At 49.4% G+C, this 24515-nt stretch overlaps 6 protein-coding genes across 6 annotated transcripts, besides 2 other annotated features; 4 read left to right on the forward strand and 2 right to left on the reverse strand.

Annotated features, from left to right (window-relative positions):
• Positions 1 to 696: 696 nt before the first annotated feature.
• FPSE_11008 (uncharacterized protein) lies at positions 697 to 3123 on the forward strand (the record flags this gene model as incomplete). The annotated part of the gene is made up of 6 exons (XM_009264125.1): positions 697 to 852; positions 913 to 1343; positions 1408 to 1720; positions 1783 to 2117; positions 2168 to 2530; positions 2592 to 3123. The coding sequence occupies 6 exons, from the start codon at positions 697 to 699 to the stop codon at positions 3121 to 3123; spliced, it is 2130 nt and encodes a 709-aa protein (XP_009262400.1).
• Positions 3124 to 4262: 1139 nt separating this feature from the next.
• FPSE_11009 (uncharacterized protein) lies at positions 4263 to 6513 on the reverse strand (the record flags this gene model as incomplete). The annotated part of the gene is made up of 2 exons (XM_009264126.1): positions 4263 to 5976; positions 6029 to 6513. 2 exons carry the CDS (start codon positions 6511 to 6513, stop codon positions 4263 to 4265), a joined length of 2199 nt encoding a protein of 732 aa, XP_009262401.1.
• Positions 4353 to 4490: a microsatellite.
• Positions 6514 to 14301: 7788 nt separating the features above from the next.
• FPSE_11010 (uncharacterized protein) lies at positions 14302 to 16053 on the reverse strand (the record flags this gene model as incomplete). The annotated part of the gene is made up of 1 exon (XM_009264127.1): positions 14302 to 16053. The coding sequence occupies one exon, from the start codon at positions 16051 to 16053 to the stop codon at positions 14302 to 14304; it is 1752 nt and encodes a 583-aa protein (XP_009262402.1).
• A 1107-nt stretch (positions 16054 to 17160) lies between these two features.
• FPSE_11011 (uncharacterized protein) lies at positions 17161 to 18480 on the forward strand (the record flags this gene model as incomplete). Its single annotated transcript, XM_009264128.1, has 1 exon — positions 17161 to 18480. One exon carries the CDS (start codon positions 17161 to 17163, stop codon positions 18478 to 18480), a length of 1320 nt encoding a protein of 439 aa, XP_009262403.1.
• A 426-nt stretch (positions 18481 to 18906) lies between these two features.
• On the forward strand, positions 18907 to 20100 carry FPSE_11012 (uncharacterized protein; the record flags this gene model as incomplete). Its single annotated transcript, XM_009264129.1, has 1 exon — positions 18907 to 20100. One exon carries the CDS (start codon positions 18907 to 18909, stop codon positions 20098 to 20100), a length of 1194 nt encoding a protein of 397 aa, XP_009262404.1.
• Positions 20101 to 21528: 1428 nt separating this feature from the next.
• Positions 21529 to 21551: a microsatellite.
• A 1061-nt stretch (positions 21552 to 22612) lies between these two features.
• On the forward strand, positions 22613 to 23539 carry FPSE_11013 (uncharacterized protein; the record flags this gene model as incomplete). Its single annotated transcript, XM_009264130.1, has 1 exon — positions 22613 to 23539. The coding sequence occupies one exon, from the start codon at positions 22613 to 22615 to the stop codon at positions 23537 to 23539; it is 927 nt and encodes a 308-aa protein (XP_009262405.1).
• Positions 23540 to 24515: the final 976 nt, after the last annotated feature.

A 24515-nucleotide genomic window follows, 5' to 3' on the forward strand; every position in this document is an offset into this window, starting at 1 on the left:
AGACGGCATACGATATTACAAGGTGACTGGCGGGCGGGTGGGCGTACGGACAGATGGTACGAAGGGCAGGTAGGATATGGAAAACAAGAGACGAGCGACAGCGGACGATGTGCTATTTAGGAACCTTGTTCTTGAAGCTTTCATGATAGCTATTGTATGTCAATGATAATGATTCGAAAGCGAATTGAAAATTTGATAACCGCAAGAGCTCACTAATCGCTCGCTAGGTTTTGTAATGATGTTTCATATGTGTACTACTGGACTATCTAGACGACTACTAACCTAGGTCACAATGAGTTCATCCTTCAACCAACAACTCATGTTCCTATGATGAAGTGAAACATGGAGGTTAATTAATAAACAAAATTCAACCCCCACAATTTACAAAGTGATAAAGTGGTTCTTTAATTGATTCTCAAATTCTAGAGATAAATGTTCGCTTAACAAAGAAGCAGCTCCGAGACTGAGGTCAAAGTGACGTCGTGGATACATCATACACAGGCAAAATTCCATAGTCTTTCAGTGCCATGACGGGCCATTTACAGCATCGTCTATTCATATTTGCCCCTCACGGCTCACCAGCTGACCATGAACGGAAATATGTCTTGTTGATCTCGGGCGAAATCCAACTTGTCGCATCTTTTAGCAACCCATCATCGCCCTGCAACACTTCCCGTGGAAACAACACAATAAAAAATGGACGACAACGGAGCTTCTGGTCGTCTACGCCCTCTACTACCCGGACCAGCTCGCGATGGCCCTTCTGGCTCCAAGCCTCCATTCAATGTTGACATTCCCAGACGAAGTTTTACCAAGAACGCCTGCCAAAGTTGCAGACAGCGCAAGGCAAGGGTGATTACACGATACTACCATCACTCACCGCTGGTATTTCACTACTGACCAGACGTATAGTGTGATGGCCAAAAACCCAAATGCTCAGCTTGTACTAACGGTGGGCGCGAATGCCAATATGTCATTCGCCCTTTTGAGGCTGAGGTTGCCGTCCTGAAGAGGGAGAACGAAGCACTAAAGGAGAACCTGACCGGGCATAAGAACCTTTACTCGTCTCTGATGACCCGGGAGCCTCACGAGACAGATGAGATTCTGCGAATGATACGTGCTGGACAGGACGTCAAGACGGTCACTGGAGACATGCAGGGAGTGGATGCGACAATGCAGAGCAATACCTCTACGATATCCAGACAACAGATGAATCCTCTAATACGGAACAACAGTGCCAACACTTCCAACAGCACTAATACATCCGGAAGCGCCAGCTCGCCTAGTCTATTTGCTACGTACGCGAGCTTTTCTCAAACACAACAACCTAGACTCACGGCCCTGTAAGTCAAAGACGAAATTTCACGTTGGCGCAAAATTATATACGCAGCCTCTAATACTATTCAGGCACGACCACCCTGATCATATCTTTGAGGAGGGCTGGCGAGATACCCAGCGAAGATTTTCGGACGACGTATTCGTTGATCTCCCAGGATATACACTGCCGATTTCACGATGGACAAGCGCAAGCCAAGATGACAAGCTCTTGAGCCACTTGTTGTTGCTATTCTGGGCATGGGATACTGTGTGTAACCGCATTATTGACCGAACCATTTTCGAGGAAGACCTCAAGAACCTCGATCCCAAGACTACAGGCGCGCCTTGGCAACTTCGCTTCTGCTCTCCATTCCTCGTCAATGCCCTCTTAGCCGTTAGCTGCGTATGTAGGCTATTTCATATCCATTCCATGATCCGACTTCCTGACTGACAGCGGCACTGTAGCTGTACTCTACCAGCTCAGCAACATTCAGCGTACCTGGTGATATCAGTACTAGAGGCCGCGGATTCGCCGAGGAGGCTAAACGGTGTCTAGAACTTGAAGACACGCGTCCTCTGTTGCCAGTTGTGCAGGGCCTTGCGCTGATGTATGTGTATGAAGGTGCTTTGGGCGATGGGAATACTGCGCTTGAGTTTCATAGACTTATGCACCAGCGCTACATGGAGCTTCGGCTTGATGACATACAGCGTTCAACCGACACAGCCATTGCTGGTTCGAGACAACGTGCTGAAGCCCATGCTTTATCCTGGATACAATGGGGGTTCTATGTCTGGGATTGGTAAGTCGTATACGTATGGCGAGAGTTAGTCTGACTAACACATGACCCAGGAAGCCAATGCACGGTCTCTGTCGCCGTTTCGTGATCAAAAAGCCCGCACGGGAGAAAACTTGGCAGCAAGATATAACGCCACTGAACAGAAAGGAGAGTCCTGAGTATTGGTGGTTCCCTTACCCCTTGTCTGCGGAGCCCCAGCGGTCTCTGAAGCGTGAAATCTTTGATGTCGAGTGTACTTTCGCCGAGATTACGGAGCAAGTGCTCGATTTTATCATCCCTATAGAGCAGGGTGTTTCGCCATCCTTGAATGCTGGACGGGCGGTCGAATTGTACTCACAACTAATCGAGTGGAAGTTCTCTCTACCAGAACCCCTGAGAGCTGAGAATGCGGTTCTTCCCGCCGCTCTACTGCTGCAGTAAGCATCCCGAAAAAAAAATACAGAGTCTCGTTTTAATACCTACTAAATATCTCCAAAGTCTCAGTGTGGATCTTGTAGCCATCAGCATTCTACAACCTTTCGACAATGTCTCCAAGGCAACCTTTGGCCCCTTTAACCCACGCTCCACCACCTACGCTCATGCCACAAACGCCATGTCGACGATCTGGCATTTCCGTGCTCTCTACACTCTCCGGAAAGAACATTGGCTCATCCAGGCAAGTTCCGTGTGTGCCTTCCGCGTCCTTTTAATCATCAAAGAAAGTCCCATACAGCTCGAAACCTTCATCAAAGCATGCCGCGCACTACTAGAACTTGGTGAAGCCTATCCGGTAGCGGAAACGGTTCGATACTCCATCGAGTCGGTTGTCAAGAATAAAGGGATAACTTTGCCAACTTATGCAAAGGAGTACATGCCTCACGGTTTGGGTGCAGGAGTAGCGGAGCTGACGCACATCAAGGTCAAGGATCATACTGTTATAGCTGAGAAGGCATCGGAGAACAACGACGATAGATTCGCGTTGACAGGTTTACTTTCGGCGTTAGTGCCCAGTAGGATGGAGCCTAATTAGATCTGTATAGACTTTGTACGCATATACCAGGCAGATGGTGTTTGTCTTAGCATGGTAGAGTTAGAGGGCAGGACGCGGTGATGCGCATGGACACGCTATTACTATCAGACGGCTCAGGGTATCAGAAACGTTGGCCACTCGAGATGAAAGAGACGAAATCAGCAAGCCAATTTATGCTGAGAGGTCGTCATTTCTCCCACGGGACCCGTCGCCCCTGTCACGCAGACATCGGCAGCTCATCTACCAGGATATTCATACAGGGCGGCCATTTCTAGAAAAAAGTATCCAAGAGGTACATATCACCGAGAGATCTAAACATATGCAAGTCCTAAGTCAACTTTCATTATAACCCAGTTTCATGCCTGAGCAATACTATCATAACTATGGAAGGGCATCATCATAAGTTTCAAAACTGTGTCTCCTCTTCATCAATCTGTAACTGTAAACAGAGCCACGACTCCATCGTTAAACCAGCTGCCCATAACAAAGAAAGGTCATAAGAATCCTGAGAAACAAGTCTAAGCCAATCGTCTTGATAAACGCCAACAGAAACGCTATAGTCATAGGGTATCAAGTTCAAACCCATCCTCCAATCCCGTGCGATAAACGTTAGAAAACGTCTAAAAGACCCTCTGACCGGATGCAGGACGTTCTTGTCCATCCGTTGCAGACTGTGCCCGGTCAAGTGGAGAAACGGGTCGGAGAACCCTCGATAAAAAAAAGAAAATGATAATGAAATATCGTCGCAAGAATCCCATCTACGAAACAATGTGCTAGACGAGTCGATGTGCTGAAGTGAATGTGGTATTCTTGAGTCACCCACCAAGCCGGGACATCGTTGACTGCTATCATTCGTGCTCAAAAAGAAAAGTGCTGACTCCAGAGTAGGGAATTCGTCATACAATCAAAACAAAAAGAGATCATGCTCGTGTATCATGCGACAAAACCATGCCCGTAACGTGCGTCGTTTCCGCTTCCGGGTATAAAACCAAGTCGAACCGGATTCAAGGAAATGTATCGTAAAATCATTAAAGTCATTGTCGCCTCAAATCAATGACGTACTAATGGAGGCGACGGATGTTTGGAAAAGGTGAGTACTTTACAAGCACTAATATTGTAACCGAGGAAGACGCAGCAGCTCAGTACGCTTTGGCGGTTGAGCCTTCGCTTGTTGCAACAGCAACCAAGGCTTCCAGTCGTCCGAGAGAGCCATTACTCCCTGGTCGTCCCTGTTGCTGTTGTTGTTGCTGCTGTGGGTGTTGGACCTGCTGATACTGATGCTGCTGGCCCTGCTGCTGAGCCTGAGGGGGCAGCTGTTGTTGTTGCTGCTGCTGCTGCTGCTGCTGTGGATGTTGATAATGGTGATGAGAAGGAGGAGGGGCTTCCTTTACGGGAAATCCACTGAAACCAGTGAAGTTGGGGTGCACCATCCGTTCAACGTGCGCCAGCCGAGGGTCCTGCGGTTCCTGCGGCAATCTGCCATCCCGTTGAACAGACACCGGTCCATGATACCAGCCCCGGCGTTTGTTCTCTCTAGTCGTCGTGATGGAAGGAGCCGACATCGTGTGTTGGTGAAACGACCGTGGGGCAGACGTAGGCTTAGATCCCTGGTAAACCGAGGGGCGCTCCTCGAAACGGACAACAGGTGGGTTGAGTCGCACATGCTCGGCCTGAGCTTGAACCGCCTTATTCGCCTCGGAAGCCCATGAACCAGCACTATCACGAGGGGGGGTATTATGATTGATGTCCAGACGATTGAGGCCACGCTGAATACTAGCGTCATACATATTGAGATTTCGTCTTTCGTCCTGCATCGGAGTCTCGGGAAGATGTGGCTGATAGGGACCGCGTACATGAGGTTCCGCATCGACAATCATTGGCGAAGGCTGTCTCCTGGATGGGGTGGCTGGGCGGGGTGGGAGAGGATCAAAGGATTCGATCCCAGGCAGGCGGAAAGACGACTGGGAGTTGGAAGGGTTCGCGATCGGCGGTGGCGGGTTCGGACGGACTGAGGACTGATTCACAACGGAGCTTAGCTGACTTGGATTCCCATTGATATTGCGGCTGTCTGGATGCCAGGTTCGTCGACGCCAATCGCTTTCAGACATCGACTCTCTGCGTGGCCATTGAGAGGTCGCGGAAGTTGGGGATGGAGGGATGCCATTACTGGTTGGCGGAGGAGCACCCACATTCGAAGCATTGGCAGGGCCAGGATTGGGTCCAAACATCATCGGTCTGCCTCCTAGTGCGCCGGGGGATTGGAACGGATTGTTTCCTGAGGGAACACTCAAACGACGACCTGGCGTACGGGAGCCTGTCGTATACATGCTGTGAGATCGAGAGTGCGAGGTTGCTGGGGAAGATACACCGGGTCCCCATCGAGGGCTACTCTGCCCGGTTGAGAACGTCGAAGAAGTAGGGGTTCCGTATTCACTTGGAGAAACGGCTCGATATTGGGGCAAGCCGCCGTCCATAGACCCTCGGTACGACTCGAATGATAGCCGTGACCGAGGGTCAGCCATGACCAAAGGTGGTGGTCGTCGTCTGGCATCTTGAACGCTGTAAGCAGAGCCAACCGAGCTTACACTATTGATGCTCGATGTTGATAGTGATTTAGAATGCCCTCGTTGGGGACCGCCCGCGCTGCCGCCTGTTGATGCTCTTGCTCGATTGCCAGCCTGCCTTACTCGATCGGGTCGCATTTGGCGTTGAAACCGAGAACCAGTTGCAGCCAGCGAATCCATAGGAATATTCTCGTTAACATGAACCGTTTGTGCGTGCTGTCTCAAGTTGTCGAGTCTCGAAAAGCGTCGTGAACAGTGGCATTGGAATGGACGTTCGCCTGTATGCTTTCTGCAAGTATCTGTCAGAGTCATGCTCGTCATGTTGCTAAACCTTTACAAACCTGATGTGTCTGGCCAAATGCTCACTGCGTGTAAAGCTCAGATTGCATGGAGGATAGTCAGTGCAGTAAAAGCGTTGTGATTTCTTCTTCTTGCTAGAGCGGGGTCCATCTGCTCCGACACTTTCGTCGTCAGATCCAACGCCGTCGTCGATAGTACCAGTCTCTCCATCGGAATCGTCCATATCTACGTCTCCCGAGTCGCCTGATTTATTCGAATGCCGTGAATCGTGACGCTGGGGCATTTTTGGCTTGAGCGGTTGATCGGGTACCTGAATTCCCTGCGGAAACGGGCTCGAGGGAAGAGGCTTCTGGCTAGCCATATTAAATGTTGCCCTTGTCGGGGTTGTACCATCGTCTGTAGGTCTCGACGGGTGCGGTTGAGGAGCTGTGTTGGGTCGGGGGGTCGAGGACGATGGGCCCATGACGTCTTCTCTGGAAACAGTCATCGCCAGTGGTGAGTTCACTGGTCGAAAAGTGGCCGCCATTGCAACAAAGTAGAGATCAATATTAGATGCAATACTACTGACACTTTGCCGTTGCGCAGAATAACCTTGCGGAAGTAGGTAAGAAAGATGCCCGCGGGAGTGCGACGTCCTGGTCGCACAGGTACAACGAGAAGTCGGTCGGGTAATCGTTGTCCACGGATATATAGTGTTGTCGGAACTGCGTTATTTGCAATCAAATGCGCCAATAACCTTTAAAACACCGAGAATCTCAAGACAATCGGAAGAACTCAGCAGGCGGCGCTGTTCGGGTTATGATGGCCAGGCGCAGGCAACCCCGGAGAGGACGAAGGCACGCCCTCAGGAATTTGGGGGAGATGGAGATGGAGATAAGAAGTAAAATTCCGGGAGGGTCGAGCGTAACAAGACAAACACACACGACGAAACAGGTCAAGGCTCAAGGCTGATCCTGGCAGGACGAAGGGAGAGGTATATGTAAGGGGCCAAGAGGAGAGACAATAATGATGCAGAAAGAGGGAGCGTGTGAGAGAGTTGTAAGAGAACGAGCGGAGATGTTTTCAGACTCCTACAGTACACTACCCACGACGTGCTAAGGTCCACCTCAGAGCGTGCGAAATGCCGGCGGGGGGAGGCGTGCGTAGTGGTGATGCAAGCGAGCCAAGGCCAGGGCCTAGATCCATCAAGCGACACGGACCAGAGCCAGGTGAATTGATATTTTCTGGGTGACAGCTGTGAAAGTGAGGAAGCCCGTCAAACCGCTGTCAACAAAGTTTGGGGTTTGTATGTATCTTCAGCACCACGTTTGATAGTCTCAGGTTAAATTCATCAGCAAGTGACGAAAAAGCAAAAATTGTGTTGAAACTGTATGTACTGCAAGTTAACGGCATAAAGCCTGCTGTATGTGACGCAAAAGAAGAAAAAAAAGGTTGACAGTTACAACTGGCGAGTCGAGACAGGGGCACAGGGAGGGAAAGTGGCAGGGCGGCAGGGGCAAGCGTGGCGATGATGTATGTGTGTTTATGGTTGCTTTCGCACCCCAAATCGATTGTCTTTGTGGAGTCCGGATCCGGGATGGATGCATGGGGACATGGATCGAGTCGCCCAACTCTCTCTTGTTTCCCTTACACTAGGACGGAGTCTTTGTTAGTTGCGTTGCCCGACCAATCAGTCTAGGTGCTAGCCACCTCACACAGTTGTCCTTGCTCTTGTCATGCTCATCGACCCGGATCACCGCAGGTGGGAAGACCGGCAAGAACCTAATCCTCTAGGGCTCCAGCTGGCTGTAAATCTAGCCAGGCAACTGGGTGCCATCAGTCTTGAGTTTCGCTGGGCGCGGAGCTTCTAGGCTCGGTTCACACGGCGCCAACAACCATCTGCGTCTCCGCTTTACCGGTTTGCGACTGATCACAGTTCGACCTGCCTCGTGGAAAACCCTGACAGGCAGACAGGGCAAGGCACTGCCAGCTTTGGTGGGGAGAGTGTAGCAGGATGAGTCGATGCTTGTCGCGGATAGAGGTCTCCGTATTTTGAGCGGTGACTGACTGTTAGGGACAATAACCAAGACATAAGATGGGTGTGGGTGTGGGTGGAATTACAACAAGTAAGAACAACATGAGTGCCTGTCGTACCCAGGCGCGCGGGTCCAATATCCAGCACTGGCATCAAACAGCATGTACAGACTGATTCGAGTCGCACAGCACCTTGCTGAATAATTCTGGTATTCGAGGGCGCACAGAATAACAACTCATGCCAGTCAGAGACGTCAGGTACAGGTCACCTGCACTGCTGAGCAGGGGGCGGGCCAGGTACATAGCGCCAGCATGTATGTATGTACCTGATATTATGACCCATGCTAGGGACAACCCTGCAAGCGTTGCAGTTCGATCAACCAACAAGCTGCAAGCTAGTGGTGAAGCAAGCTGACGGTTGACCAGCCCTGACCGAGAGCGACATGAACTTGAGGGTAACCAGCCTTTTGGTGCGTTGTTTTTTTCAAGTGACCGCTAAAATATAAAATATTGCAAATGTTTGTTCCATCATGTCGGCTCACCGTACATCGTAACGTCAAGGCTGTGAGAAAATAACGTGTTGGTCAAGGCCTGTGAACAGACCAGATTCTGTTCATGCCTTGGATCAGGTTTCGCGACCTCGCCAACCGAATTAGTGCCAGCATACATGCGAGGGGTTGGTTTCTCAGCCTTGAGCGGGGCCTGGGCCATGTCAGCGAAGGCTGTATGTAACTAGGCGGCGCTCTAATAGTTTTGACTCACTAGAGACCCCCAATGTGCCGCTGTGCGATAGTAAAAATAAACCTCGCGCCAGCTGCATGGTGAACCAAAAATCTGTGTTTGACTCGAAGCGAAGCCGTCCCTGGCCGACCGGCCGCAAGGGGCCGTGATGGGGCCTTGGCGTTCACATCACAAGTTCCCATTCTTGCTTCTTCGTACCATGTAAAGTTCTTTGTCAAGCTTGTTCCTGGTTGCCATGGACACACTTACGGTAAATTTTCTATCTCGAGTTGAGCCCAGTCCGTTCCTAGCACAGAGCAGGTCAAACCACAAACGAGGACGTGTTGAGTACCAGCCAGTGCCCTGTACAAGTCATCTATCTAGATGGCCAGACCATGCAATCTGATCCGACAATACCCCTCGCAGCATTTCGCTGCTTTTGCTCGGCTCATGATAGGTTGAAAGGCATAATGGTGCCTGGATCCCGCAGGCCGGTGGGCTTGAGGTTCAGGTTGACAATGAACATAGTATGGGGAGAAGTAAGCTACATGGAAGTAGAGTGCAACCCTTTCCTCTGCTTCTCTCGCTAAAAACAATAACACCGAGATGTCTCTGCTACATCGTTATTCGCCTCTGATGTTACGGTCTGAAACTGGACAAAGGCTCGAGATAAAATGACCCCAATGGCTTCAGAGGTCAGAAACTCAAGTCGCGCGATCAATCCTCGAAACCCGACGCCCTGGCACCGTTGGGTGTAAGTAATGACGCAAATCCTTGCAAAAAGACCGATGTCTTGCGGATGATAAGTAACGGTCGTAGTGAGAGGCTCTGTTAGTTCGCAGCATGAGGCTGACAATTGATTCCGAAGATGCCGTACATAAGTCAGGCCCAACTCAATTCTGACCTTGTATGACGCACTGGAGGTTCTGTGTAGTGATATGGCACTCAGCTGCTGCGGCGCTCTCATATTCAAGACTCATCCATAGCTGTGGATGTGGCAGATATTGTTTATTATGCAGATCGAATAATACCTGCAGGCTAGGGCTCGGATGCGTCCAAAATATTTGCTTGTTGCAGTCGCTTGTGTTTCATGCGGCGCGTCTTTGTAGTTGAGGTGAACTAAGTGGACCGGTCCCAGGCACTTTCAACGTAGACCAAACTCGTGAAACCCTCTTAGTTACCGTCAAGAAGGCCGGAGTACGTGGTATCGCAAAAGACAAACGATGGCATCAAGGTTGTGCCTGTGCCTATTCAGCATCGCCATGCAGAGGCCAGGGCCTAAAACCTCGAAAAGCCAACCAGGGCTCATGCCCCATCCGTCCACGTTGAAAGAGGCGCACAGCGTGTGGGGAGAGCAACATGGCTCGCGTTTGCGTTTCTGCAAGTTTTAGGTGGACGTTGCGCTTGCAGCTTGGAAGGAATGCATATTTTCTTTCTTCGGGGTTCACAAGCTACCCACATGATGCGCGAATGCAAAGATTCTAGTTGTCCACGATAATTATGATCTGTGATGTGGTGAGCATGATAGACGCATTAATATTCTTGCAGTTGACACGCACTTTTGCTGATGCTGCCATAATTTGTCCATGAATACATACACCTGACGATACCCTCAATAGGTAGCCTCTTCATGTTGCAGCCTGTGACGATTCCATGACCTTAGAAAGATCGGAGGCGGCCGATTGAAATTGACTTTTGGCGTCTTCCTAGAGAAGCTTTCTAGAGTTTGTGGTGGCTGATTGACGTGTACCTTAGTACAACTTTCATGCCGGATAACTCGCTGAGGTTTCGTCCCTGAAAAAAACAGACTTTTCCAATTGTCAACCCAGTCGATCCAGGCATGTGCTTTTTTTCTTTTTCTTTTTCCTCGTTCTGTTCTGTTCTGCTGCTGGTCTCTTTCGAAACGGTGGTGCTTGTGAGCTGTCAATGTTGGAGGAGACTAATGCTGCTGCACTCTGCAATGATGGAGCCGCTAAAAAGCGGTACCTTCTTCCTCAAGTAAGGTAAGTGCTAATCTACCCCTCCTACCCTCCAGCTCCAGCCCTCCGCGCACCTTCCGTTGTCCTGAACCCCTCCACCATGAACGGCAACTACCTACCCCACCCCCTCCGTCTGTCCCTCTACTTCATGCACGTCCCCCTCCTTCCCGTCATCAAAGCGTCCTGTGACCCTGTATCGATAAGAAATCTCTAAACAAGCGGGATGCGGCTGTTCACAAAAAGATAAACACTTGAGACGCTTCTTTTAGCATAGCAAAGATAAAGTAGGGCATTCCTCTACGCATTCTACTACAAGAGTTGCAGTCTTTTTTTAACCACTTCTTGATCATCTTACTTTTTTTTCTGCAACCCGCTGACTTGCATGATTCAGGGTTCCCCTGTTATCGACACCTCCGATGATCTTGTTCTTGATGCTTTCGATTGGCCTAAACACTACAGGCCTGCAACACTATCGTCAATGCACAATCCACGAGTCTTTTATTGTGTTCACCAGATAGAATCTCTATACATAATCACCACAAATAGGAATCTTGAGCATATTACAATGCCAAGCACTACAATCCACCAAGTCGTGGAAAATTATACCCGTTGTACGTTTCTATTGGCAACTGGATGCTTACTAGTGGCGATCTCTTCAATTGGCGGCAAATGGTTAGACTTCCAGCCTCCTTCTCCTCGTTTTCATCAGCCATATCATATTCTCTTTTGATCTCAGTATTTCCAGGCACCTCGCAAAGTTTGACATGGCAACTCACGCCTTTCCTCAAGCCTCCGTCCCGTTTCTCCAGCCCAACGCCGCTCTCTTCTCAAATGATCCAAGGATCACAACAGAGGAGATGCGAGAATTGACCTGCATACGCTAAAACAACGCAACCAGCCGCCTCTAGCAGCCGCCGTTTGCGCCTCCTCACTATGACAGCTCCACTTGGCGTCTGTGATCAGCATCGAGGGTCTTTTCTTCAACTCAATCGTGCGACTCCTTGATCTTGTAAGTGTGTGGCTGGTTTAGTTAGTACTGGGTCTCCAAGTGCACTGGCATTCAATTCCTATTTCCAGGTACAATTTGTGGTATGGAATTCGAATATCATCCCGAAATAGCATTGGCACACATAGATCCGTCCAAAACATCTGCCCGCTGGAATGAAGAGCCGCAGATTAACTTACCGCCTTTTAGGTATTTCCAGGCTGCTGGTTGCTAGGAAACAGACTGCTCGTTCGCCGCAAGAAACACCATGGATATTTTGCACGAGATATTGAACCATCTCTCTCAACTGTGCGGTACCTTGATTGTTCCTGAACTACTGTCTGAGCCCTCGTCCTAGCCTTTGGCCCGCTCTTCAATCATGCCACCAAATGCAAGGCACGACGCAGGTTGACGACAGAGTTATCCACCAGAGTAACATGGTCCCTCAAGGATGCCACACTCCACCCTGGGCCTAACCTGCATGTGCTGGCTCGTACTCTCAGTACACCAACTAAATGTCGACGACAACTGATGACTCTTCTTTGGGAGGTTCTTGTTATGAGCCCCGCGCCCGCCCATTCCGACCTGACCCATGTGACAACTCCATAGGCAGGAGGATATCACTCGAGGGTCGGCAGACTACGGTACGTGGGCTGCCGGTGAAGCAAGGGACCTCGATTTGACTGATTCGGCAACAAATTCTATCTACTCTGTACACCAGTTCGTGTTCAGTGCATACGTCGCCCCGGTCGAATTGGTAAGCTATTAGAGCCGCTATTTTCCCAACCTCGCGGTTCAGCATTTGACGCTTTGGAATTTGATGGGTTTCCAATTGTCGCATCGGACTCCACGAGAGACTGGCAATTTCATGTTGTCTTTGTTCCAAGCCACATACTAGTGGCCCTGTACTGTTGCCCGATAGAGATCCACATCATCTGCTCATTGCCTGTCTTGTCCTGAACTTGTCTCATCTTGCTCGACCTCTCCAGTTCGGGCCTTTGTTTCTACACCGCTCTTTTATACTCAAACCCAAATTCCCATAATAACCTTTACATAGTACTCATTTTGGTGGACCCTCCAGATATGTCTCTCTTTAGAGCCTCAGCCTCGCTAATTACAGCAATTGACATTTGGAGTTGGCTCTCGGGTCAGATCAAGCGATCGTGAAGCTCAGCTTGGATCTGGATGGATGCAACTACCCAGCTAACTGCACTGGGTTGGGTTGGACTTTGTTTTTGAGTCGGGTTCAGGACCCGACCTGATCCCAACGCAACACGAGCTAGATGTACTGTTACGTATCATGACTGCATGCGCCCCAAGGACCTTCCATGCAGGTATCCTCATTTGCGTGCGCAAACGCATAGACGTATGTACGTCAAAGGTCTCATGATTTGATTCGCGATCTTTCTGTGCAACACTCGAAGCTTATCCATATCACATAGGGTAGTCTACATGTTGCACGAAAATGAAGCCCAAATCTGACAATCCCTCTTTCTTACCATCTTTCACCGTCCCGCCACGACATTTACATCCGACCCCATCTCTCGGTTCCGTTCCGTATTTCCGTGCCGGTGTGCTCGTGCTGACTGACTGTCTTGGAGTTGACACACCATTCGGGAGTTTTAACAGCTCGCAACATCGTGAAACCCTGTTGTCCTTCTAATGTCTTTGTGGAGGTGACAGTCTTGGCGAGTCTGGCGTCGGGACCAAGTTAACGATGGGCTTTCAACGCCACCCTCTGTAATATCCCTCGTCCAGGCCTGATTTTGAGGCTCCACGATCAATGCCAAGTAGCTTATCGCCTTCAGCTAGGGGACAGATCCCCCCGCATGTGATTACCCTGCAGACTAAGCCAGCAAGTACAGATGTAGTAAGAACTGACATCATGATGGTTCTAGTGTCGATCTTAAGGGTCCTTGACGATCATACTCACGATGCTTTGTAGTATCGACCGTATCGTCGCCTCGCTGTAGCAGTCTTTCACCCCAGGTCACCATAATAGCAATCCCAAGGCCATTTTATGGTACGCAATGTAGTTGTTTTTAAATGGGCTTCAATTTTGGTTACGGCATATTTTGTAACTGCAAAGTTATGTCTTCTATAGGGTAACCTGTTTTGTTTCTTTGAATTTCTAACAAGCACATTCTGCTTGAATATAAGCGAATATATATTATTTCCAGTGTTTTCTGTGATGTAAGTGACTATGACTCTGCTTCTCTTTCATCCTTTGGTCTCAAGCACGTTACGGGCTCAGAGCAAAACAGCCATAGCTTGCAACTGGAACTCTTGCCGTACGTGTTGTTCCAGATACGACAGAGTGGGCAATATGTTATGTGGGAGTTACTATGGGTAGAGAATCGATTAAATGTATATCATTGACAGCGTATTACTTTTCGTAAAAGTTCATAGCTACTAGGTAGATACCAATGAAGTCAACGTGGCCGACTATGGCAACAACCCATCAAGCAACAACAAATGGCAAAACCAACAGCCTATTTATGCAAACAATGTAGAAGCTCGTTGCGTGATAGACAACCTAAATATACAGAACTAGTCGTGATTCTAAACTTTATCATAAATGGAGATCGATGCTGGTAGATATTTGAGATACTGCCCCTTAGACGTCCAGCATGCTTTTAATTTGCTGTGGAGGAGCTGTAATAGAGTTGGTAGTCTCAGTGCTGTTGCTGCGACCAGTAGATCCGGGTCGCCCGGGAGCCCGACCTCGACCCTGGCCATCTGTGTAGGGAGGGGGCGCGGGGCCATCAAGGCCGAGTTGAGCTTCACGACGGGCACGCTCCTCAGCGAGGTTATTAGGGAAGAGAATACCGGCGGCGGCTTGCACGTTACGCTCAAGTCGACGACGATCGTTCTTACCGGTGTAGGGTTGGACATATGACAACCGTGATGCGTTGGAGGAGATGGAAGCAGCACCAGCACGGTCCACTCGAGGATTGTTGGCAGCGTCAAGAGGGCGATGCATGTGGCCCATCTCAAAGCCTTCATCATTCCTGGCAGCAGCCAAGGCTTCTTCACGTAGGTCTCGCTCTGCATCACCCTCGATACGTCGGCCAGTGGCGTGACCACCCCCAATCTCGTGGACGTTGCGGGTGAGCTTGTCCTTAAAGGTGAGCAGATGGTCGCCCCTGACACGTTTCCACCAGGCAGGCTTGTTGACAAGTCCGAGTTCACGGTCGAGCATCTCGCCGCGCTCACGTCTTAGTCGGACGAGCTCCTTATCTTCGTTGGGGGTAAAAAAGCCATAGAAGTACTGGGTAAAGAGGATCAGAAGGGATGGTAGGAAGCCCCAACAATAGATCACAGGAATGTTTCCATTGTACTTGACGATGGAATACTTGAACTCCCATGAAATAAAGCCCTGATATGCGATGGTTGCTGCTGACAAGGGCAGGATGAGCCAGAAACGGAAAGGCACATATCGGATGAAGCCAACAGCGCGGTTGAAGACACCGCGGTGGCGAGGCTTGTAGTGCTTAATCGAGTGATAAAGAGAGAAGACGATAGTGAGCCATGCGACAACAAGGCAGAAAGCACCGGCCTTGAACCGAGTATTTGTCGCTCCTGGGACTGCCTTTGCCAGTGTCTGCTCCTCCGAGTGCTGAAGCTGAGTGAACTTCCAACTGCGAGGAACAACCATAAAGAAGTTCAGCCAAAGCCACAGATAGAACCACAGGGGCAACCAAAACTCGACCTTGGCACGGCGATCATTGTCTTTCACAATGAAAGGATCAGGATCGACGAATTTCCTTTCTTGCCAGGAACCCCAATGGCGAACGGCCTCCCATGTCAGGGCGACAGTACCTGTACACAAAAGATACCAGAAGAAGACATTGACGGTAATGGGTAGTTCCTGGAGGTAGTAACGATCTATGTCGACACCAACAAAGAGACTGATGAGAGCAGCAGCAGAAGTGAAGAGTGCCCAGTACCATTGCCACCGACGACCGACAGGGTAAAAGCGGGAATCGCGAGGAGTGTATATTTTTCCATGCTTGGCCAGGACAGTCAGATTAAGAACAAGAGCGATTCCAAAAGCAACGGCAAAGCCAATGCCTACAAAGCCTCGGGTCTTGATATTTTCGATTGCGGTATAACACTTGGTAGCGTTGGTCCATGAGCCGTTCGGGAAGACATAGGCCGGAGTGTATGGATCGAAAGTCAGGTAACATTTTGAGCCATTGGAGATGGTCTCGTTGCTGTAGTATGTGTAGTTGAAGTACTTGAGGGTGGTGAGATTGAAGGGGACGTTGGAGATGATGGTTTCGCTGGTGTTGCCTTTTGATCCTGCTGGCCAGTCCTTCACGGCGCGAGCCGAGATATGGGCAAAGGCGTCGCGGAGGCCGTCCATGGTGGGTGGGTGGTGGGTTTGATCGAGGTGAATGCGAATGGGTTGTTGTTGTTTATATTCGCGCCAACTGTGATCTCGGTCGAATCGGATGGTTGGGGGGTAAACACTGCAAGCGGAAGACTCGGCAGGATCTTCAGTTTATGCCGTATCGTGTAGGTGTCGCAATGGAATCGCGTCTGGGTGAACACCCTTGGAATCGGTGGTGTTTGTCAGTCAAGATGGAAGAGGCGATTCAACAGAACGCATCAGGACATGACTCAAATCGACGAGGATCTCAACTAAAAAGAGATAAGACAACGACGAGATGGAGAAGAAAAGAAGAAAGAGAAAAGCAAAGCAGGAGGGAAGAGGTCGAGAAAAACAAATGCCTGCCTGTCGCTGGATGGCAATGGCTGGCTGGATCGACGGGTGCCGGGCATGCCGTTGCGATGGAGAAAAGGCTCTTGGTTAAGTGGACGGCAGTCATCTTTTTTCTGGGTACGTATTTCCGAGGGTGTGGAGGTGGAGACACCGAGCGGTCCGTTGTGGTTGTTGAAATTCTCTCATACTGGGGGAGGAGGTTAGACACTGAAATGAGATGATGCAGAAGTCAACTGGGAAACACTCTGGAGTTAATCTTTACTATGAGATACCTGAGTATTCAATAGCCGCAAGTACAATGTCATTACACGTTGCATGTATAAACATCTGCAGCTTCATCATGTACTGTTATCCGATGTTCGGTGCATCAGCATCCACTCTTAGCATCCATGCACCTGTGATGACCTCACTGCAACAGGCTCTTTCACTCCACTTGATTGGTTGCCATGACAAGCCTTGTCCATTCTCCCGCTTCCTAGTCCTCGCCCCACGATCCTGGACTGCTCTGCCAGAGCCGCCGCCAATTCAAAGAGCTTGCGTTGTGTTGCGCGGTTGCGTCGACACACGCTGCTCAGTCAGGTGAGGGTACGTACCGGCGGGAGAGCGATGCCCGAAAAGGCCAGCAAGCTTCCAGAACATCCACCAGGGACCAGACTCGATTGACAAGCTCCAGCCTGGCCTTCAACGGTTCTAATCTAGAATTGACAGCAAGACAGGGCAATTGTCTTGCACACACCATATTCAATCATGGCAGCCGACACTACAGCCGACGAAGAGCCATCATACATAGACTACGAAACCTTCCTCGACCCCGATTTCTCCCCCGCTTCTTTTGCGAATACACTCGTCATCTCGACCAACAATCCCAACGATACGCCCCTTGACCTCTCCACCCCCCTATCCCGTGTTCTATTCGACGCTCAAGAGATCGACTCACATATCGATGTTCTGACAACTCGCTCCGCCGTCCCTCTTCTCGATTACACTCAACAACAAACCCAAGCTTCGAAAAATATCGTCGGAGAGTTGGATGGTCAGATCCAGAGCTTGAATGACAGTTATCGCCAGCTCGAGAAGGAGGTCATTGACAAGCATGCTGAGGCAGACGAGGTCCGGATTGTAGCTCTACGGTTATGGGAGACCCTGAAGCTTGGTCGCTCGGTCGGACGTTGCTTGCAGCTTGGTCGACAGCTCGAAGTCCAGCACTTGGAGCTCGACAACGGCTCTGAGAAGGAGGACCATCGGGCCCTCGTGCGATGCGCGTATACAATCTTGTCATTGAAAGAGATCCTTGATCGCAAAGGGCCAGGTGAAGAAGGCTTCGGACTGAACCGCGTGGACGCTGTCAAGAGTTTGCAGGATACAGTGATAACGCCCATTGATCGATCGGTTCGCGAGCGGGCGGAGCGTATCATTCGCGAGTTTTCGATCCAGCAGACCTCAACATTTGCCCAGGTTGAGGAAATCAAAGCCCGTACAGCATCTGCTATGACTACACTCTATCTGTTATCGCCAACTCTCGGTCTAAAGGCTGATAAATGGGTTCCGCGGTTGCTGCTCCAATCTCTGGAGACCTATATTCGGGCGGCCCTACAAGCAAGCATCACAGCCTTGTCGCGGTCTTTGGGCCAGTTGCCGACGCTGGACAAGGCATTGTCTGACGTTATGTTTAAGTGTCAAAACGTAGTGTCGCTTGAGGCTGTCCTCGAGACAACAAAACCGCCAGCTCATCCTCTCCTCCCCGCCTCAAACCAACCGAGCCAATCGAGCTTGCTTCATTTCGTCCTCGCATATCTCGAGACGGGTAGTCTTGCCTCGTTCTTTTGGAGGACTATGGCAAGTAGCCTGGCAACGCGCGTGCAAGATATCATGAACCGTGGGGGCGTCGTGGCTAGAACCCTACGAACGAACAAGAACACGGTTGGAGATGCAATCCGCCAGGCTGTTGTCAAGGGATCCCAGTTACACGGTGCATTGACGGGATCCAAGGGAAGGACAAAAGCGGAGGCGAACTGGGACAGGGAGGTGGCTGTTATGGTGGGAAGCGTAGTGAACAACCTTCGATAGAAACTAATTGAATAATGCGCTATGTGAAGGTCCAGTTGGATTCAGAACCCTTCGACTATCCGATCTAGTATGCCCCTATAGAGCATTGAATCATACTCTCTTGCAGTAGATAATGACAGTAGCCAGAGACGCAATATGGCATGTGCTCCTAGCTTCTCAAACACACATCTAGTTTATACTTGTTCTAATAATAAACGATCGTCGTCGAACGAAGCTCGCCTCACGGATCAGTCATCGCTGCCAAGCAAGATCCAATCAGGACACATTCTCTCCCCGCATTGAGTAATCTCACATAAAAGAGGTCCATCTCATTCAAGAGCTGTCGCATTTTTCGTTTCAGACAACTTCAAGCTTTATTCAACAAACAAAACCTCGGCGTGAGCAACACATTTCGTTACTCTCATTTGTACTACAAGGGCAGTCAAAATGGCACCAAACCAAGGTCTCGTTCATCCAAAGGAATACGACATCAAGGACAGCAACGTTGAGCTGATTGGAACCGATATCGACCATCAGGTAAAATACAATTCTGCACTTACTGAACCGGCGTGGAATGATGGACGAGTTGGCATCGAGCCTGGGCTGTTTATCTGGCGCATTGAACAGTTCGAGGTCGTTCCTTGGCCAAAGGAAAAGTACGGCCATTTTTACGACGGGGACAGCTTCATTGTTCTCTTTTCAGAGCTTATCGGAAGTAACGACGGAACAGAGAAGCTTGTTCACGATGTCTTCTTCTGGCTAGGCCAGCATACCTCGCAGGATGAGGCGGGAACAGCAGCCTACAAAACGGTGGAACTAGACGAGTTTCTCAAGGGCACGGCGACTCAGCATCGAGAGATTCAGGAATCGCCATCAGACGACTTCCTAGCACTATTCCCGCGCATATCCATCCGCTCTGGCGGAGTGCGTTCTGGATTCCGACACGTGGAGGAGGAAGAAGAGGAGCCACAGGAGACGCTCACCTTGCTGCGTGTGTTTAAGAACCCCGCTGCTGGTTTTAGTGGCGTCGTCGTTCATGAAGTCAAGCCTGTCTGGACGAGTCTTGATGACACGGATGTGTTTGTCCTAGATGTTGGCGGCAAGATTTGGGTTTGGCAAGGAAAGGACTGTAGTCCCATGGAAAAGGCAAAGGCTGCTCAGATTGTCCACGATATGACAGTCGCAAAGCATTCGGAAGTCGAAGTTATTTCGCAGACCGAGTCCCGGTCACGAAGAATTGTCGATCTCCTCGGCGGAGACGACGAAACACCGCGCGATGGATTCCACTGCCGAAAGCCCTTCAGCCCCCGTCACGTTGAGCAGACATCCAAGAAGCTCTTTAGGCTGAGCGACGCCTCGGGTCAGCTCTCATTTGGTCTCGTCAAGGAAGCTGAGCGTATATCGAATGGCGATTTCCAGAGCGACGATGTTTTCTTGCTGGATGATGGCGGAAAGGCGATTTGGGTGTGGCAGGGAAGCGGATCGAGCGCTGCGGAAAAGAAGAGCTGGTTCAAGGTTGCGCAAGCGTATGTGAGGCATCTGTCAGCTGAGAGCGGCCGTGATGACGCGTATCTTACTCCTGTAGCTAAGGTTGTCGAGGGTGGCGAGAGTCGGGCTTTTGCAAGGGCTCTTGCAGCTTGAAGTAATGCCAATGATTGAGTATCGAGATAAGGTCGGTTAGATAAGACTGGTAACCGAGGCTCTGTATGTGCTGGTAATATATAGAGTGGCAGGTTACCAGGTGGGTTGCATAAAAACCAGTCCTGATTTAGTGGTTGATATAAATATTAGATCACTCTTAGTGTATGTATGACCTAAGAATGGTCTAATAATTTCGTCTGTACTTCTTTATGTCCCTATTTTTTAGCAACCCGCCTGGTTACTAAATAAAACGTGTAAACGGTGATCAAGTTAAATACATACGTTACGTATATGATGGTGGACCGCATGTTACTGTAGGTTTACCCGAAGACGTTGGGTTTCCCTGCGCCATCACCGTTGGGAAACGTGAAGCTGATTTTGCCACCAAGTTACCTCAATACCTGACCGACCGTTCAAAGAGTGTGTCTCAGGGTCACATTCTGAAGACTGGTGGGGACGTCCAAAAATGCCCGACAGGAACAAAAGCTATCCCAAACCCGAAGACGACTGCGAGACACGGATGGGAGAGTAGCATCTGAGTGCCAGAAGTATCTTTTCGTATTCTTATCTACTTATCTTGATATTGTCTGGTCGATAAAAGGAGGGGTTATGGAATGCTACAGATGCTGTCTAGTAACAACATAGCTGTGAGTTTTGTTTCTCGAACCCATGTTGGCTACTAACTTACACGTACGCGAAGAGTGATAGTGCTTCTTGGTATGTAACTCGATCCCTTCCGTAAGCACACATACGACTTTGACTTAAACAATGGATTGACTGTGAGATAGTCAATATTTAGCGAGAGCTGCCTCAACAACAAGTGCCAGACTATTCGAGTAATTTTGCTCCATCAATCGACTCAGTAAGACATGTAACCGTTTGGAGCCTCTTTCTTTTGCTCTTGCTAATATTAATCGAAAATGGGTTGGGTGTTGAGCTTGGTGCCCATGGATGATAGGAGCACATATCTTTATACACATGTCCAACTGCATCTACGAACGTTATCAACAGACGAAACAACAACAGGCAGTACGTACTGCTAGTAGCCAGTCTGGTCATGGCGATGATGAGCTGGGCATTCGCACCCCTGGTCAGCCACGTCCGCCCACCTTGATTGCCCCGTCCCGTTCCTTGGCGTGCATGCGGGAGCATTAACCGATACTGAGTCCAAGGAGACAAATTGACCCCTGTCCTGCCGTGTAAATCATGATTGCTGCAATGCGCCGGCCATGGCGAGCAGCCAGCTTGTAACTTCCCCTCCCTATAGCGTAAACTCTATCTCTTGAAGGCGAGTAGAAAACTTGGATAAAGCATTTGACCCAAAGCCACACTACGGCTGGGTTCCAGATTAGCTTTTACAGTTGGAGCGGGACATACCTCGTCAACGTTTAATGCTACGAACCGAAGGAACTTGTGGCCGAACCAAAAGCATTGCATTGCATTGCATTGCAACGTCAACAGGAAATACGTACTACGGAGATGGATTATTGACCATTGGACATGCGCGTTCCTCAATGGCAATCTATGATTTGCGATACCAGCGGAGATAATAGTCTTGGCAGTCTTGCTTAGCAACCTTTGCGAATCCGCAAGATAAGACTGTTAAAACCCATGTGTATTATCTGTTGTCGCTGAGTGGATGATTGCATCTCTGCGTGACCACGACACGAGGAACTTTTCTGAGCAATGCGGTGTGACAGCGCAGATGCTAGAAATTTAACGCAATACGTATTCACTTGTGCCGTTGCGAATAAGTGAAAATTAGGCGAGCGCCTAGCAAAACGCTTCATGGTAAAATAAGAAAAAACTTGCTGCTCTGCAACACTTTGCAAGGGGTGCAAAATCTATTACATCGGTTAGATAGACGCTTGTGTAATCGGGACGTCGGCTTGTGGGAGATGCAACCGATGCCAAGAATCCTGTACCTAGTAGCCTTTGCTTTTCCAGGGACTGGACTGGACTGTAGCAGGTAGCACAGACTTATCACCGGCCTAACGATCATACGCCACTGACATAGGGCCACGGATGCATTGCGTACGTAGTTCGGTTATGTAAGTTAGTCGTTTGCTAAGGGAGAGAGCTACTGTAATAAGCTAGAGACACCATGGGTCAAGAACTTAAGACAAACATACTAGCCCAGGGATAATAGCAGCGTCATCGCCATGGAGTCTCCCGTCTTAGCGGCACTCCGAGACTGCCGGAATTCCAACAGTACAAGAGCTCATAGGTCCCCCCAAGGACTTCGTAGAATTGCTAAGGTCTTGGGATCTGCGTCAGCGTCAATTCGTGCCAATATGTGCATTATTGCCAAGTCTTAGCAGCAGCGTTTAACACGTATCATATCTACTATCTACTTACCTACCTATCCAAGTACCTTGCAACAGAAACCCCTCGACTCAAAAGCTGCCATACCAAAGTACTTTTAAGAAGCTCGACCCAGCTACAAAGGCTGGACGCATACGAACACAAATTCACTTTTTCTACTATTCAAATAACTTGAAGGGCGACAAATATGAGATTCGCCATTCTTCTTGCTGGTGCCGTAGCAGTTGCTGCGGCGCCTTTATCTCGGACGACAGATGTGCGGCTTATGACTTACAACATTCGCCTGGCCCCAAACCACCCCGAACGAGGCGAGGAACTCTGGCCTGTTCGTCGACCACGCTTAGTCTCCCAACTCAACTTCGAGACCTCAGGAAGACCAGAATCTCTTGTTTGCATGCAAGAAGCGACATACCCACAAATTCAAGACCTCCAAGAAGACCTTGGCGATGAATGGGATTACTATGGTGTAGGACGCAAGGGCGGTAACAGGGGAGAATTCTCACCCATTTTCTACCGTCCTTCTGTCTGGAACATGGAGGATTCCAAGACCTACTGGCTCAGCTCGACACCCCATAAAGTCGGTTCTCGAGGGTGGGACGCCGCGTTTCCCAGGATTGTCACGGTGGCGCGGTTCCAACATATCAGCACTGGAAACCGTTTGGTGTATATGTGCACACACTTCGATCACAAGGGGAAAACAGCTCGCGAAAACTCAGCAAAGCTTATCTCTGCTACGGCTGAAGAATGGTCTTCGCACGGATTTGAGAACGTCCCTGTTTTTATCGGCGGCGACCTCAACTCGTCCCCCGACGAGCCGGCCTACAAGCATCTGGCCAGCGCGATGAACGACGTAAAGAACATTATTCCACTTGCGAAGCGCTTTGGTCATTCATCCTACACATACACGGGATTCACTGTCAGTCCATCAGACGATATGGATTTGGATCATATTTTCGTCAAGGATACAAGTGGACTGCAATTCAAGTCTTTTGCTGTCCTCAACAACTTATATGAAGATGGCGTTTTTATCTCGGACCATCGGCCGGTTGTTGTGGACTTGCGACTGAACCATGTCAGTCGCAAAAATCGAAGGGAAGAGGATGCATCTAAGTAAGAGAAGGAGATTATTATTTACGAAAGGGCGTTGGCTTGCATTGAATGTTATGATACCCATATGAAACGATTTAGATTCCAATAAAAAGAATTATAAATTATCTCTTGTTCATATCGATCACTTTTGTTGGCGAGCCGCTCTTTCACGCCTGCTCATAAGACACATGTTACCTCATCAGTGCCGCTTTTGACAATTTAGTAACACCTGGGATGTATACAATTTCGTATATTTGGAAGATTAATGAACCTAGAGCAAGCTTCCAATGACTCCACATTCACGATGAGACAGATACGCGAGAGATCATCACTATAATCCTCCTGATATAGAATATCGGAAATGCTGTTAACACGACTTTTCTTTATCTCACTTTAAGTCTTGTCTTAGACAAATACGTTGCGCAAGTGGCGGTAGTTATTGTCTATCACTACATCGACATCATCTTGGAAAAGTCATACTCCAGGGTATTTCCCTCTTTCATGTGCCGTCGTTTCCAGACACGTACTTTGACAGGCAATCTTGGGGGAAGGTAAGTTGTTTATTTTAAAACTTGTTTCACTTAAAGAGTGAGTGAGTTTAACTATCTTGTGGGTTAATTACTATCAACAGAGATTGACTGTTGAAGGTGGTGATTTTGAAGCTGATGTTCCCGTTGACAAAGGTTACGCCGTCGCACGTCAAAAAAGACGGGCACTCAGGCGAATGCCCCATGTCGATAATGCAGTTACTGTGTAAACCGGGTAACACTCTGTGGCAAGAAATATTGGAAAGTTGACCAACCGTACAAGTCCCAAGTCCTGGTATCAAGGATTCTTTCTTGCCAGCCTCAGCCCGCACCGAATTCCAGTACGCAAATTGGGGCTCCGGCTCTCAACCAATAAGAGTCACGCCCGGTTAGCTCAATCGGTAGAGCGTGAGACTCTTACGAGTACGCGATCTCAAGGTTGCGGGTTCGACCCCCGCATCGGGCTGTTCCTAT

The sequence above is a fragment of the Fusarium pseudograminearum genome, chromosome 4 (genome assembly GCF_000303195.2).
Source record: "Fusarium pseudograminearum CS3096 chromosome 4, whole genome shotgun sequence".
In the NCBI taxonomy this organism is placed as follows: Eukaryota; Fungi; Ascomycota; class Sordariomycetes; order Hypocreales; family Nectriaceae; genus Fusarium; species Fusarium pseudograminearum.